The 15,688-nt window shown below is 48.9% G+C and overlaps 1 protein-coding gene across 4 annotated transcripts in view; it reads left to right on the top strand.

Annotated features, from left to right (window-relative positions):
- The window catches only part of MAP1A (microtubule associated protein 1A), a 53,035-nt gene extending 37,770 nt beyond the window's left edge, over positions 1-15,265 (top strand). For all 4 annotated transcript variants that reach the window (XM_051629029.1, XM_051629030.1, XM_051629032.1 and 1 more), the window contains 3 exons: positions 695-9,512; positions 10,840-11,072; positions 12,023-15,265. In XM_051629029.1, coding sequence (XP_051484989.1) covers positions 695-9,512; positions 10,840-11,072; positions 12,023-12,178 — 9,207 coding nt within the window. In that variant the 3' untranslated portion in view covers positions 12,179-15,265. The remainder of the gene's footprint in view (positions 1-694; positions 9,513-10,839; positions 11,073-12,022) is intronic.
- The last annotated feature ends 423 nt before the right edge of the window (positions 15,266-15,688 follow it).

Here is a 15,688-nt window from a genome sequence, read left to right as displayed (position 1 = left end):
AGTGGGCAGACACAGTTTCTTAAAGCAGGTTTTAAAGTATCTGTGGGGAGCTTATAAAAAACAGAGGCTGTCAAAACCCTGGTGAATATGGTTATTTCTCTTCATCTCACAGTCAGTCCTGCAAGCATAAGTTGTCCACAGGGTTCAGTGTTCAATAGGGGTGTGTAAAGATGAGGGGATGACTGAAATGCTGGCTAAGTAACTACATGATGATAAAATAACTACAGATGTCATTATTTAATTGTAGAATTGCAGAACCGTTCGGATTGGGAGGGCACTTGAGAGGTCTGTAGCCCAACCTCCTGCACAGAGCAGGGTTATCACTGAATTTAGACTGCTTCTTTTGAGCCCAAGTCAGGGACTAATATGCCAGGCTAAATAGGAATAAGTAAGGGAAGAGGACAAGGTGGTTCCTGCTTTTGTTTTCTTTCCTGAGCTCTCCTCACTGTGCACTCCCAGCAGCCAGGAAGCAAAACAGCCCATCAGCATTAAGAATTTCAAAGAGAGCAGAACATGGCCCCACACATCTATTTGCAACAGGCTTTTGGACTATTTAATCTATCCCCAGTGTCTCCTGTCAGTAAAGTGCTCATGGCATCTTCAGTATTTCTGCATTAACTGACTTTTTTATTTAAGTGCTGCATTCATCTCAGAACTCTTTAGGACCTTTATTTGTCTGTGCTTGTCTCATTAGGTCACCCAGATTCTTAGCAACGCTGATTCAGATACCAAGGCCTCCCTAACTGTGTCGTGCTTGGGAGAAGGAGACTGGAGCAACCTTGGGCATCCTCGATTTCAGGAAATTATTAATCTGAAACTGAATCCTGATCCAGTTCTGCCAGAAATGGATGGGGTGTCTGAGTTTGCAGAATATGTCTCTGAGACAGTTGATGTGCCATCTCCATTTGACCTCCTAGAGCCACCCACCTCAGGGGGCTTTCTGAAACTTTCTAAACCTTGCTGCTACATATTCCCTGGAGGAAGAGGTGATTCTGCTCTCTTTGCTGTCAATGGGTTTAACATCCTTGTGGATGGTGGCTCGGACAGGAAATCTTGCTTCTGGAAGCTGGTGAGACACCTGGATAGGATTGACTCAATCCTGCTCACCCACATTGGTGCAGACAACCTGCCTGGCATCAATGGGCTGCTGCAGAGGAAAGTTGCTGAGCAAGAGGAGGAACAATCCCAGGGCTCTACCAACTACAGTGACTGGATGAAGAACCTGATTTCCCCTGAGCTAGGGGTGGTTTTTTTTAATGTTCCTGAAAAACTGAAGATGCCTGAATCATCCATGAAAGTGAAGCGGAGCATCGAGGAAGCTTGTCTGACACTGCAGTATCTCAACAGACTGGGCATCAGAGCAGAGCCTCTCTACAGGGTGGTCAGCAGCACCATTGAGCCTATCACACTCTTCCACAAAATGGGAGTGGGTAAGCTGGACATGTATATACTGAATCCTGTCAAGGACAGTAAAGAAATGCAGTTTCTCATGCAGAAATGGGCTGGTAATAGTAAAGCAAAGACTGGCATCATTCTTGCAAATGGGAAAGAAGGTGAAATTTCTGTTCCCTATCTCACATCCATCACAGCCCTAGTGGTGTGGCTGCCAGCTAGCCCAACAGAGAAAATTGTAAGGGTTTTGTTTCCTGGAAATGCTCCTCAAAATAAGATACTGGAAGGTCTTGAGAAACTCAAGCACCTGGATTTTCTGAGGTACCCAGTGGCTACTCAGAAGGATATCACTTCTGGAATAGCTCCACCTGTGCTGAAGCAGACCAAAATTAAACAAAGAACTGACAGTAAAGAGAGTCTTAAGTCTTCCCCCAAGCCATCTGTGACAAAGCAAGCAAAGAAAGAAGAGGCAGTTGAGGAGGGGGTTAAGGAGGTAAAACCGGAAGTCATAAAGGATGCTAAAATTGAAAAAAAAGTTAAAGAACATTCAGAGAAAATTCCTGAGAAACCAGTTAAACATGAAAAGATAAAGACAGAAACAAGTGATACTCTCAAAGCTGAGAAAAGAAAATTGGCAAAAGACAAGGCTGGAAAAAAGCATCTCAAAGAGAAAGTATCCAAACTGGAAGAGAAGAAAGACAAAGAAAAGAAGGAGATTAAGAAGGAGAAAAAGGACCTTAAAAAAGATGATGGAAAGAAAGAGGAAAAAAAAGATTCAAAGAAAGAGGATAAAAAGAAAGAAACCAAACCAGAGCCCAAAAAAATTTCTAAACCAGACTTAAAACCATTTACCCCAGAAGTAAGAAAAACATTATACAAGGCAAAAGTTCCAGGCAGACTCAAAACCGAGAAGATCAAAGTCAAACCTGAAAAGGAAGTTCCTGCTGACCTGAAGGCATCCCCAGTGGAGAAGGCACCTGTACATGTGGAGCCAGGAGAGACTTCCATAACTGAGCAGAGGTTAGTCCTGTCTTCACCAGAAGACCTTACAAAGGACTTTGAGGAACTGAAGCACGAGGAGAAAGAGGCCTTGCAGGTGACTCAAGAAATATCTGATTTTGATGTTAGTGATAAGATTATGGGGGTACCTGAAACAGAGATAAAAGACTCTGCTGACACGATTCCTCAGAGTTGCCTTGAAATGGACCTGATTTTGAAAACAAACATTCCTGATCAGGGAATAACTACTATTGATATGGAAAAAGAACCCCCAGCAAAGGAAAAGGCAGTCCACCAGTTAGAACTGAGAGCAGGTCATGCTGAAAAAATAGAAGATGAAAAAAGAACAATAGATGAAAAGGGTGACATGGGATATTGTGAGGGAAAAGCTGAGCAGGAGAAGGAAGTTCAGCTGTTTCCAGACAAAGAACGGGTCCCATCACAGACAAGCCTCTTAGCAAAGGGTGCTGGGTCATCAGCATTTGGAGAGGAAGAAAAGGAGGAAGAGGAGAAAATCTCTTTGGACAGAAAACAGAGGGAAGCAGAAACAAAGACTTGTGAAAAGTACCTTGAGGGGACAGAAGCACAGGAAGAGGGTGAGAAGGAAAAGAGGGAAGATGTGATAGAAAAGGCAGAACTGGAAGAAAAGGAGGAACAGCACATGAAGGCAGAGCAAAAGGTGGACAAGAATAGAGACATCTATGAGCTGAATCAGGATGAGAGGAAGGAGAAAATATTTACCACTACAGAAAAGGAAAAAGAAGTTAGTGACATGGGTGAGAAAAACAAATTACTTGGAAAGGATGTAACAAAGGAGGAGTCGTATCTGAGCAGTCTGCCAGTCCCACCAGGAGCAGCAGCAGAACATGTTTCATATATCCAAGATGAAACTATCCCAGGCTACTCAGAAACAGAGCAGACCATTTCTGATGAAGAAATACATGATGAGCAGGAAGAGAGGATCCCACACCTGAAGTACGATGTCAATGCCTATGCCATCTCTGTTCCTGACCAGCCAGGCTCTTTTGAAGCAGTACATGGAATACAGGCTGTGCCTAGTGCTGACCTTTCAGCCAAGGGCTACGCTGCCCAGGAGGCTGAAATCCTGGCATATCCTACAAACATTGTGGCAGCACCTCTGGCTGAGGAGGAACATATATCCTCTGCTACCTCCATTACAGAATGTGATAAGCTTTCATCTTTTGCAACTTCAGTAGCAGAGGATCAGTCTGTTGCATCTCTAACAGCACCTCAGACAGAAGAGACTGGGAAGAGCTCTCTGCTCCTCGACACAGCGAACAGCATGCCCTCCTCTCGGACTGAGGCAACGCAAGGTCTTGACTATGTCCCCTCTGCTGGCACAATCTCTCCCACATCATCCTTGGAGGAAGACAAATGTTTTAAATCTCCACCCCCTGAAGATTTCCATGCATTAGCAGAAGGAGAGAGAAAACTCGAAGCTCAAAAAAAGGATCTTCATGAAGAGGAAGAAGATGAAGAGGAAGAAGAAGATGGGACTCCGAATATTGAAATGCCTCAGAAACTCAGAGGTCATTACAGTGCCCCCATGTTTACTCATCAAGGGTGTCCTGGTAATGTGTTAATCAGTGTTTCCACAGAAGTGATTCCAACTTCTGGCCTGCCTTTGTCCACTGAAGAACCACCATTCTCCCAGGCTGACTCTGCAGAGGCTGAGGAGCGATGCACGAGTCCTGATGACAGCACGGTCAAAATGGCCTCTCCCACCCCATCTGGCCCCACTAGTGCAGGACACACACCTTTCCACCAGTCTCCAGTGGAGGAAAAACTAGAAACAGTAGACTCAGAGCTATTTGAAAAACAAACAGATGCTGCTGCCAAGAAACTGGAAGTTCAAACTTCTGCTGTGGTGAAGGCAGCCAAGGGTGAACCTCTCCGTGAAGGCACGTCTGCAGCTAAATACAGACATGAAAAAGAAGTGCCTGGATCTGTGCAGCACAAACTGGACTTGAGCAGTGATGTTCCAGTGTCTCCTGAGGAAGAGGTGCAGGCAGAACCAGTGAGGAAGGAGGAGCTGCCCTGGCTCTCCTACCACAAGCAGGACACAGTGGTGATAGGGGAGGAGGAGGAGCAGCCCGTGCTGCCCCATCCCAGCATGGATGTGTTTCTGAAGCCAGAAAAAGATCAAGGAACTAAAACCATGTCAGAAAGTTTAATGGGATTTTCCAAACACTTGTCCTTTGAGCCATTCTCTGCCACAGAAACATCTCTAGGAGATGTGCATCCTGCACAGTTCAGAAGCCAAAGCAAATCTGAAAGTGACAAATCTTCAAAATTGTCACCAGCTGACACCAAATCACTTTCTTTTACAGAGGAAAGTATTGGTAAAGAAAAATCCTCAGATGTTTCTGTTAAGGGAGTGACTGCTGAAGAAGGAAAACTGCCGTATTTAACAGGGGACACCTTAGAAGAAGAAAAGTCTTTGCATGTTTCAATTAAAGACATTTCTCCAGAAGAGAGCAAATCCATTTCTCTCACTGAGAGTCCCAGCAAGGAAACATCTTCAGACATTTTTGTTAAAGGAATTTCTCCAGAAGACATCAAATCTCTTAGTTTCACAGAAGAGATATCTGCAAAAGAAAAAACTGTGTCTGACTTCACTGACAAACTCCCTTCAGAAGCTGTGAAATCCATAGGTTTCACAGAGCACAGCCCAGTGACATATGAAAAATCACTGAAAATTTCTGCCAAAGAACTGACTAAAGAAGTGTCAAAATCTTTTCCTTGCCCAGAAAGTAGCTCAGTTAAAGACATGCCACCCAGAGATACTTCAACTGAAGAAATGTCTCCAGATGACAGTTTATTTTCAGCAGCAGAAAAGGGCCCATTCAGGGGAAGAACTGCAGGCTTGGACTCTCAGGAAGTATCTCCAGATGCAGAGAGCTTACGCTCTACAGAATCCAGCCCAACTGAGGACAAAACATCTTCACACATTTCTGGTGAAGGTGTAAAATCTTGCAGATTCATGGAAGCTCAAGAAGAAAAATCACCAGAAATGGAAGACTTTTACATGAAGGATTTAAGTTATGAGAAGAAAGTGTGGTTTCCAGAAGAGGTGGAGGAGATCCCTCTTCAGGGAAGGCGGCAGAGATATGATAAAGAGCGAGAGAGCACATTCTTGGACGAGGCACCTGAATATGAATCAAAATCCCTTTCTAAAATGGGAGAGGAGGAGATCCTGTCTCCTGCAGTGCCCAGCAGTCACACATGGAGAAAAGCAGAAGATGAAACATGGGGCTCCGCATATGGGCATCTTCAGGAAGGGCGAGAGACTGGAAGAGGAGGGCAGTTCCCCACTGAGGAGGATGAGAATCTCCATCATGCGGAAGACAAACTTGTGCTACTGCAACCAGAAGCAGAATTTTCAAAGATGGAAGTGTATGAGTCCAAAGAAGACACACAGAAGAGTGCCAAACCTACATCAGAAACAAAGAGAGTGGAAGTAGTTCCTGCTGACATTAATTTCCCAGAAAGAACACAAATGAAAAGTTCTCTTCTGTCTTCTCAGTATGCCTCTGGAGAGGAAATCCAGGCCAAAGCATTAACTGGAAACAAAGAAAGGCAAGAATTGTTGGCATCTAAACAAGATTACTCCTACTTAGATGATGAGGAGAAAGCTGTCCTAGATATCTATGCAAAGTCACTAGACCAAGCACTGACAGCATCCTCCCTCTCTGGAACAGCTGCCACTCTGGAGAAGGAGGCTGACACCACACCAGAAGCAGACAGGCCTCACCAGTTAGACCAGTACAAACCACCTCTAGGGGTAGAAATGCCCTTGAAGGACACAGAGCAGAAGTCAGACATGAGTGGTTTGTATCAGGAAATGGACTGTAAATACAAGTCAGATAGAAAGCAAGAGGATGACTACAAATCCACTGAGCTTCTTTATGATTCTACAGGAAGAGAAGAGCAGAGAGGAGCAGCATCTGCTCTGTTGCAGGCTGCAAGACCAGCAGAATACGAGTACATGGCAGCCTCCCCAGGGGAAAGAGCCGCAGCGTCAGGGCAGCCCCCCTGTGGACAGGGCCCGTGTCAGGAGAGCAGCACTGCCCTGGGCCAGGCTGAGCCCACGGGTTCTGACAGCCCCGTGGCTTATCCTCCAGAGGCCTATTCCAGGAGCTCCCCTGAGCCTTATGCCTGTGAGGAAGGGATCTGCAGACCCAGAGGTGATGACAGTTCTACAAGACAAGAGCAAGAAGAAAGGGAACCAACTCCCTACCCTGATGAAAGAAGCTTTAAGTATGCTGACATCTATGAGAAGATAATTGTGTCTGGGGTTGGACCCTCCCTCTTCACACCCAAGGGTGCAGACAGCCCAGGTCACCCTGACAAGGGGCCAGCAACAGCATTCATCTCCCAAAAAGGTCAAAGTTTTCATATTTCTGCAAAGGAAGAAGAGTCCTGCCTTTATACCTCTGCTGAGAAGGAGCTGTCATCTCCAGTATCCCCTAGAGACAGAGCAGATTCAGCATTTGACTATGCAGACATCCATGAAAGATACTTGCCCTTGTCTGAAAGAGATAAGCCCAGGATGTCTGGAGGACAGGAAGAACGGCAGGTGTCTTCTGCTTTGCTGGGAGGGCTGGACTCTGACCTGCACCCGTCACCCGCAGGCGCCACCGACACCTTCTGTCGAGGCAAATCCACTGCCTACATTGATGCTGCTCATCCAGATGAGAACATCATTTTGTCTAGCCAGGAGCAGACACCTTTGTCCCTGAAATCTGGAAGCCCAAATCTCAAAGATACATATTATGAGAAAGCAGGACGAGGGGAAGAAATCACCAGTGACTCAGAGTTAGAAAAAGGCGCCAAGGAGAAATCTGAGAAGGAGTCTAAACTGTACAGCCCTGAGGAAGCTGCAGGCTCAGTCTATGCACACATCTCAGCAATGGGCAAGCTTCAGGTGTCAGAACCCCTTCTGCAAAGCAAGTGTCTGGAGTCCACGTCACCCAGTTCTACTGCCTCTTCACCCTCTGATCCAGGGTGGAGAGAGGAATACGGAGGTGGGAAAACTGCATCAGCCACTGCTGTGGGGGCACGTGTTGCTGGTTACAGTGACCTGCCAGACACAGGCAGAGATGAGCAGGCTTCAGAAATATGCCATTTAAGGCAAGATTCCTCACAGAAGAGAGAGGTTGCTGAGAAGTCCGCAAAGGAATCCCATTTCTGTGTAACAGATTATCCAAGTGCAGTGCTGGCCTCAGAGAGCCAAGAGCAAGGCACATACCTGACATCTGCCCCGGGAGGACAAGAGCAGGCACACAGACAGGGCAGGGGGATGGACAGCCCAGCTAGACTTGAGTGTTCCCTGCTAGGGAAGAGTGAAACATCCACTGTGTTCAGACATGAGCAAACCTCAGTGAGCCATTTAGGGGATATCTCTCTTCCATTGAAGGTTCCTTGTGCTTTGATCTCAGACCAGGGGAAGAAAGATGAGTACTTGGAGGTTTCTGAGAAAATCACCAGCCTTGACTCATCTTTTACTAAATTCTCATCTCTGAGTCCGTATGAAGAAGATAAATTGTTCTCCAAAGCTGTGGAAAGAGAGTCTGTGTCCCAACAGCAGCTGAAGGATGACTCTTCCAGTTTGTCAGAAGAACCTTCCTCTGAAGCTACCACTCCTGTGATACCCACTACAGCAGAAAGTTTCTACTCCCATATGCTTTCCACATACACGGGTGCAGGAGCAGAACCAGGTACCAGGAGTCTTTGGGATGTGTCTCCACAGGTTCCAGATAACGCTGTGAAAACACATGCAGCTGAAACCAAGGGCTTTGTGTTTGCTGAAGAACGTGTCTCTCCATTCACAAGTGGCATGGGGGACAGCATTTTGCCATGCAAGGAGGAGTGCCAGAGTTCACAGCCCATGTCATTCTCTGCAGAGAAGCACCCACCACCCTGTGTGAGCAGTCTGGAGCAGAAGGCACCATTTGCAGAGCAGCTGATGACACTGACATCTCTCCCTGATGTGTTGGCATCATTTCCTCATCATCAGCACGAAGATGAAACCACTGCCAATGGTCCAACAGAGGTGAGCACCAGTCTGCAAGCTTTCCAAAGTACGTACCATGCAGCAGAGGCAAAAGATGAAAAGACATGTCCTGATTCTGACAGCAGTTTTTCTCCATGCGCAGGCAAAGAGGACACAGAGAGGCAGAGCCGTCCTTCCTCTCTAATGTCCCCTGAACACAGTTTCCAGCCCTTTTTCCCAGATACACAAAGGCATGGAAAAAGAGAGGACCATGGAGATGCTTCCCATGAGATGGAGCCACGTGTAGGAGGCAGTTTTGATAGTGGACAGAAATTCTCCTCGTATGAGTACAAGCACAGGAAGGGAGAGCTCTCTCCCTCATTCATCAACCCAAGCCCTCATGAGCTCTCTGAAGACAGTGACCTCTCCCAGGAGGACGGTCATCCCTCAGTGCAAGGAAGACCACCCCACACTGGTAGTAGCCCCATGCAAAGTGCCACAGTGGAGGAAACCCCTCCAACATCAGTGAGTGACTCTGGAACCTCACAGTCAGACTCGGATGTCCCACCTGAGACAGAAGAATGTCCATCCATCACAGCAGATGCCAACATGGACTCAGATGAAGATGCTGATTTCCTCCCAGTGGACAAAGCTGTTGGGAATGCTCATCATGCCAGTTCTAGGTCCAGTCATGATCCTCAGCCTGTTCCAATGGTAGATCCCCATCCCCATCCTCCTCACCCTGATGTCTGCATGGTAGACCCTGATATGCTGGTAAATGAGCAAAGCATGAGCAGAACTGATAAAATTTCCAAGAAAGACATAAAAGAAAAGAACAAAGGTGTGAGGAAGCCTTTGAGCAAACCCAAATCTTCCTCACCTGCCCGGAAATTGGATGTGAAAGGGAAACGATCACCCACTCCTGTCAAACAGCCATCGGACAAATCTCCAAAGTCTGCCACTGCCAAAAAAGAAAGAGATGGAGGAGAGAAGCCCAAACCTCGAAGTGCTCTGACGCAGCCTCCTCACACAGAGGAAGAGTTATCCCGGGGTAGCCACAGCAACCCTGGCAAGAGCCTTGTGAATGGCCTCAAAACAAACCCTGGTAAGAGGCTCTTCCCTAAACCTTCATTTTCTCTTTAGGTCCAACAGGGAGAAAAAGTGCTGGGTTAGAAGTAGCAGTATAGAGAACAGGACTGGCCAGTCAGGCACTTTGTAGGCACAGAGCAAACGCTGATCCTGTGCTCCAGATCCCAGATGCTGAGTGTCAGGCAGGAGCAGGGGGAGGAGACTGAAGCTGGAGCGCAGGGGATGCGCTTGGGTCTGCAGAGGCCTGGAAAAGAGAGCGTGTGGGAGAAGAAATGGGGGAGGATTTGCAGGGGGCTACAGTGAGCTCCTGAGCCTGAGCAGCTTGAGGGGAAGACCTGAAAAGACCCCCAGTGTGTGCGGGGGGGGGGCTGAGCTGCGGCGGGCAGGCGGGTACAGCCGGGAGAGCCTCCTCCAGGATCAGCAGGTCTGTGTGTTCAGCCAGGAGGCCTGCACAGGAAGGACTGGCAGGATGCAGGGCCTGAATATGTGAGTCTGAAGGGAGGGGTGAGACTAAGACATGGGTGTAGAGGCTGTGCATGGAGCAGAGCTGTGAGCTGGGATGAGGACTGGAGTGGCTGAGACAGGCAGAGAATTTCTGTTTGTGTAGCAGCCAGGCAGCACGAGTTGTCTGTGCCAGTAGTTGGTGGCTTTTTGGTTACAGAAGAGACCACCCAGAGATAGTATATGAAGGGAAAAAGGGGACAGAATCCTCAGTGATTCACACAGAGAGCAGGACAGGATGGAGAGAAGGGACCGTCATTCTGTGGACTGTGCCGAGTATAACAACTCTTGCTTGACCATCTCTCATTTTGTAAATGTAAGCAGCAGCAAATGAAGGAGGTACAAAAGGTTGATAGGAAAGAGCAATAGAGTCATTGGAATAGCAGCAAGTCACAGGGATGGCAGAAAGCCAGGATGGATCTCCCAGAAAGACTACAACAATACCCTGGGGTAGCACATAAAGGCCATTAGAACAGGTTTCTTTAGCAAATACAGGTTGTTTAACAACAAAAATCAAGACTAAATACTGACTGGGATGACAACTCTGCAAAAGCTAATAATGGAGACTTTTTATGCCCTTCCCCAGGAAAGGCCTGTGAGCCTAAAGCCTTCCAGTCCCTCCCTAAAGAACACCAAAACTCCCTTTCCCTCCCAAGAGCTGTGACAGCACAGGCCCAGAAATGCACCCAAGTCACCTCTGAGCAGCAGGGCCTGGATAAATCTTAACTTTGTTGCTGCAGCTGCAGGGAAAAACCTTTCTGGAATTCAAGTTCTTCAGTGTTAATTTGAGTGTTGGTCTTTCCAGAAGGGTTTTAATGGCCTCTGTTTTCTTTTTTCCTAAGCTTCCAATAGTCCTAAGAGCAGTTTGCCTGTGCCCATGGGTCCACCTGTCTATGTGGACTTGGCATACATCCCCAACCATTGCAGTGGAAAGAACACGGATCCAGAGTTCTTCAAGCGGGTTCGGGCATCATATTACGTTGTGAGTGGGAATGATGCAGCCAATGGAGAACCAAGCCGTGCAGTGTTGGATGCTCTTCTGGAAGGGAAGTCTCACTGGGGGGAGAACCTGCAGGTAGGTCATGGAAATGCCAAGGAGTGTGTCTGGTGCTCCTTGTGTCACAAGTGCTGGGGAGAAGGTGTGTGTCACAAACACACCCAGAGGGTGTATGCTAAGAGGAAGCAAAGGGTGCTGGGCATGTCCTGCTCTGCAGTCTTAGAAGAGTAACTGTTTGTACCCAAGAGGAGAAGGAGGAGGGCACCCACAAAGTGGTGTGAGTGGTAGCAGGTATGTCCTCCTTTCCACACCCTTCTGAGGGGAGGAAGCTTTCAGAAATCATTCACTCCTCCCTGTCTGCTGCAGGACTGCCCTCTTGGCGCAAGGAAACAAGCAGTGAGTTTTCATCCCTTCTGTCCCACACCCAGTGGATTTGTTGTTAGTCTAGCTTGCTGAAGATCTCTCTGATGGCAGCGTTTTATTAGTGCTTTTAAACCAGAGTGTTCTTACAGATAGTTCTTGCTTAGTTGGGTTTTCAGGACAGCCTAGCCAGAGGTGGGCATGCTTTCAGAAGACTGGTAGAAGAAAGTGTGTCTGTTTCAGATAAAGCAGCCTCAGATTTCAAGGTCTCTGAGTTGCACACTGGGTCAATAGACACAGTCTAAAATCAGGCCCTTAACAGTGACACTGTCAGCATTGTTCCTTCTCACACTGAGGGATCTTTTTAAGGCTGTTTCTGGAGCTTTACAGAGAGCTGCTCTCCCCTGCACTGCAGCCGTTTTCATCTCTGTGGTGTTAGTGCTGCCAGTGTGCAGCCAGCTCAGAGCTCTATTGTGCTGGTACTGCATAAAATAAAGCACCAGCTCTGCCTTAGAGAACCTGACATCTGAAAGACATTAAGTAGAACAAGCAGTACCAAGGGTACAGTGTGCCAAAAATAATGGGAAATTTTAGCCTCTGCTCCTGTGGGCTTTGTTTGTCACTGTGGTTGTTCTCAGACAATCATCCCTGCTGCTTTCTTTTCCCAGGTGACATTGATCCCAACGCATGATACTGAGGTGACACGAGAATGGTACCAACAGACCCATGAGAAACAGCAGGAGCTAAACATCATGGTACTGGCGAGCAGCAGCACTGTAGTGATGCAGGATGAATCTTTTCCAGCCTGTAAGATTGAATTCTAAGCTTCCCACACTTTGTGTTCATCCATTGACTCTCCAATCACCGATGCAGCATCAGAGACACCATCTAATCACAGCCCAGTTCTTCTCTGGTTTAGTCCTCTACATGGTTCCCATTTGTCAGGCAATCAGGTATCCATCCAGCTCAGCACTGGATGCCATGAGAATGAAGTGCAGTGCTCTGTAATATTCTGGACTGAGCTAAGAGTTTGTGCAAGAGCAGTTGCAGGCCAGGGGCACTTTTACTTTCCCTGCTTTATTCTGCTGCCTGTACAGTTTCTGTAGACTATCTTTGCTGCCTTGCTGCTGTGAGAGCTTCTTCTACTCTCTTCCTGGCTGCCTTGCCGTTTAACTTGTAGCACCATGAACCTCATCTTTCTGGTGAGGGCTGAAGTGCTGCTGCTGCATGTAGACAGCGCAAGGGGGGGCAGAGGAGAAAACGAATTTACAAAGAAAATGCGCCTGGGAGATGAGGGAAGGCAAAAACCTCCAGCTGTAACATGACAGTGAAGGTCATTCTTCCATCTCCCATCCTGAACATACAGGTGGTGTTCTGAGTAAGGGGACCTGCACTCCATTTAGGCAGGACCACCGTTTGCCAGCTCTGCAGGTTTCTGTCCCAGGTGTTTGGTTGTGCCATCCTGCAACTCCTGCTCACCGTGCTTAAGGAGCTGGGATGAAGGACACGATTGTGTGGGGGCAGCGGTGGGAGGGGAGGGTTCAGCCTGTTCTGTGCTGCAAAGAGCACACTGCCTAACCTGCTAACTTGAGCTTTGCACACACAGAGCGGCCAGCTTGCTCCTGCACATCAGCAGTGTGGCAGCAGGTGGCAGAGGGGCTGCTGCCTGAACAGTCACACAAAGAGTATCCAAACGCACAACTACAGCCCCCTCTGGAGCAGAAGGGCTGAAACAACCCCGGCCGCTGTCGGCCTAAGACGTACGAGAAACCTCCCTCTCCTTGCAAACCAAAGGCTTTTTGAGGAGTGTGGTGAGGCAGCCGAGCAGCCCCCGCGGCGAGGGGCAGGGTCTGGCCGGGGCAGCCGATGCGTGCCCGCTCTGCCGGCAGCAGCAGCTCCCCCTGTGCCAGCTGCACGGGCCTCTGAGCTCTAGTCAAGCTTTTTGCTGTCCCCGAGTGTCCAGGATGTGGGGAATAGAACCTGTGGTGTGAGGAAGGAGAACCTCCTTCCAAACACGCTTGGGGAAAAGTAGTTTAGTCAGTGTGGTTGCTCTTGGTTCCTCCCCAGGCGCGGCAGGACACGCAGCCCCGCGTTGGCAGCGCCTGCCGCGCTGAGCACACCCCGCGCTCCGGCCGCGCAGCAGCAGCGTGCCTGTGTGCCCAGGGCATGGCTGCTGCTGGGCAGCCTCCCAGAGCCCCCCAGAAGGCCAGCCCTTCCCGGGGGGCTCCCAGCCCTTCCCGGGGGGCTCCCAGCCCCTGCAGGAGAGCAGCTCCGGGTGCCCTGAGCCTGCAGCCCCCACGAGCCTCTGCCACAGCCGGAGCGCTGCAGGAGGGTCTTCTCACAAAGATGGCTTTTATCTGTCTGTGGAACAAAGAGTGGCAGGAAGGTGTTCTCTGGGGAAGGAGAGATGAGACAGAAAGCAATGCTGCAAGGCTTGACTGCAACTCAGAGGTATTTCCATCTGCTGTCACCCCTGTACCCGGCCCTGTGCCGAGCTCTGACTCCATAATCAGCATCCTAGGGCCCCGTGTTGTGCAGTCTCAGTGCTAGTTTTCTGGCAGCTGACATAAAGAAAATGCTGCTTAGAAACCTGCTCCTAGGAGTAAAATGGAGTTTCTAGGGAAATGGTTTATTTTGCATTTAATTTATATATTTATTTTTTTGATGTTAAGTTGCATTTTGTGTGGATTTAATATTTTAATTTATACTTGTTAACATGACACCGTGTGCTCTTAGCGTCAGTTCAGAGGTTTCTCAGACAAATACTTAGATGCTGCAATTTAAACAACATTTTGACCACAGAGAACTGGCTGGCAGCAAAAGGGATCTTGCAGCCTGCAGGGCTGGCTCTCAGGGCCGGGACGAGGCCCGTGGCCCCCGGGAGCCCCCAGCCCGCTTGATGCCCTGGTGAGGAGCACGAGCGCGGGCTCGGGGGTCTGCAGATCCCTGCGCTGTGTTCATTTTAACCATGGAACTGCGGTGTCTGCCAGAAGAATAAATGTCATTCTCTGTAACCTGGTGGGGTCAGCGTCCGTGAGTGTTGGTTCCAAGCAGTTGCTGGCGGAGCAGCCGTGCCCTGCCCGGCTCCCTCAGCCTGGCCAGGGGTACAAGCTAATGCACTAACTTTAGATAGACCCACACGTGAATGTTTTCTCAATTTTAAACTTGAAGCAATTCTGACTGAGCAGCAGTAATAGTGAGGCTTTGCAAGGTGCCTGCATCCTCCAGGCAGGTGCGTGGCCGCTGGACGTGTTGGGTGCCAGCCCTGCCCTGCCTGCTGTGCTCTGCACTCCAAGCTGTGCTGCTTGGACAGCTTTCTCCTACACCACTTTGCTTCCCTGTCCTCAAGGCTCCACACTTCATTTCTTTTTTTCTTTTTAGTTTTTATGTGGCAGTCTCTTCTGTCTTCCTCCCCTCATCCTCCCTTCCCCTCCCTCTCCTTAACCTCCCAAGTCTTAAAAAACTATGGGGAAAAAGACTTGTAAAAAAATACAAATTTGTAAAGAGTCTGACCCTGCTTACCCTGCAGGAGCCAGCAGAACCCATCCAGAGCCAGAGGTAAGACAACACTATAGAGAGAAACAGTTAAACTCTGCTTTTGCTTGTTTCTGCATGTGGGCAACAACGCATAATCTTCCTGTATGTAATAGGTAAAAAATACTATTTTAAACCGATAATTAAAAAAGTGAACGTCTTAACTGTATTGAAATGGCAACTTGTGCTCCTAGCTTCTTCTGTGCTAAATGTTTTAAGAACAGAGCCCTGATTCTTTTCTTCAGCATCATGTTTGTTTCAATTTAGTTCCTTGAGTTCTGTCCTTTTCCCCATTTCCATGTGAAACACTCTGTAACTGCTGTCAAGAGAGGAGCCCAACACATCAGTAATAAAGCCACATTAATTGCGAACAAGAACACTCCCAGCTGTTTCAAACTGTTCTTTGGGTGAGGCTGTGGGCAGCAGGCACAGAGACTCTGCCAGACCTGCCCTCCAGCCACCGCATCCAGGCGAGCTCCAGCTTCTCCACTCACACCAAACCTGCACTCGGAGCTGCTCCATGTCCCGTGGCCCCTGGGCAGCGACACGTGCGTGAGGGGCCCGGAGCCTGCCCGGGACACCCGCTCCCCGCAGCCTGAGCCCCTGGAGGGTCTTCAGGCCCTTGCAGGGCCCAGGCAGGGACACAGCCCCGGGCAGGGCCTGTCCTGCCGCTGCTGCGGCTCCTCACGGCCCCTGGCGCCTGCTCTCCACCGTGGCCCTCTGCCTCGCCCCGCGCTTCTTGGGCTCGGCAGCTCTGGCCAGCACGGCTGGCAGTCCTTGAGCTGGCAGGTGTGGCCCGG

Source organism: Apus apus, chromosome 10 (genome assembly GCF_020740795.1).
Source record: "Apus apus isolate bApuApu2 chromosome 10, bApuApu2.pri.cur, whole genome shotgun sequence".
NCBI classification, from domain to species: domain Eukaryota; kingdom Metazoa; phylum Chordata; class Aves; order Apodiformes; family Apodidae; genus Apus; species Apus apus.
This window is presented reverse-complemented; position numbering and strand designations above follow the sequence as displayed.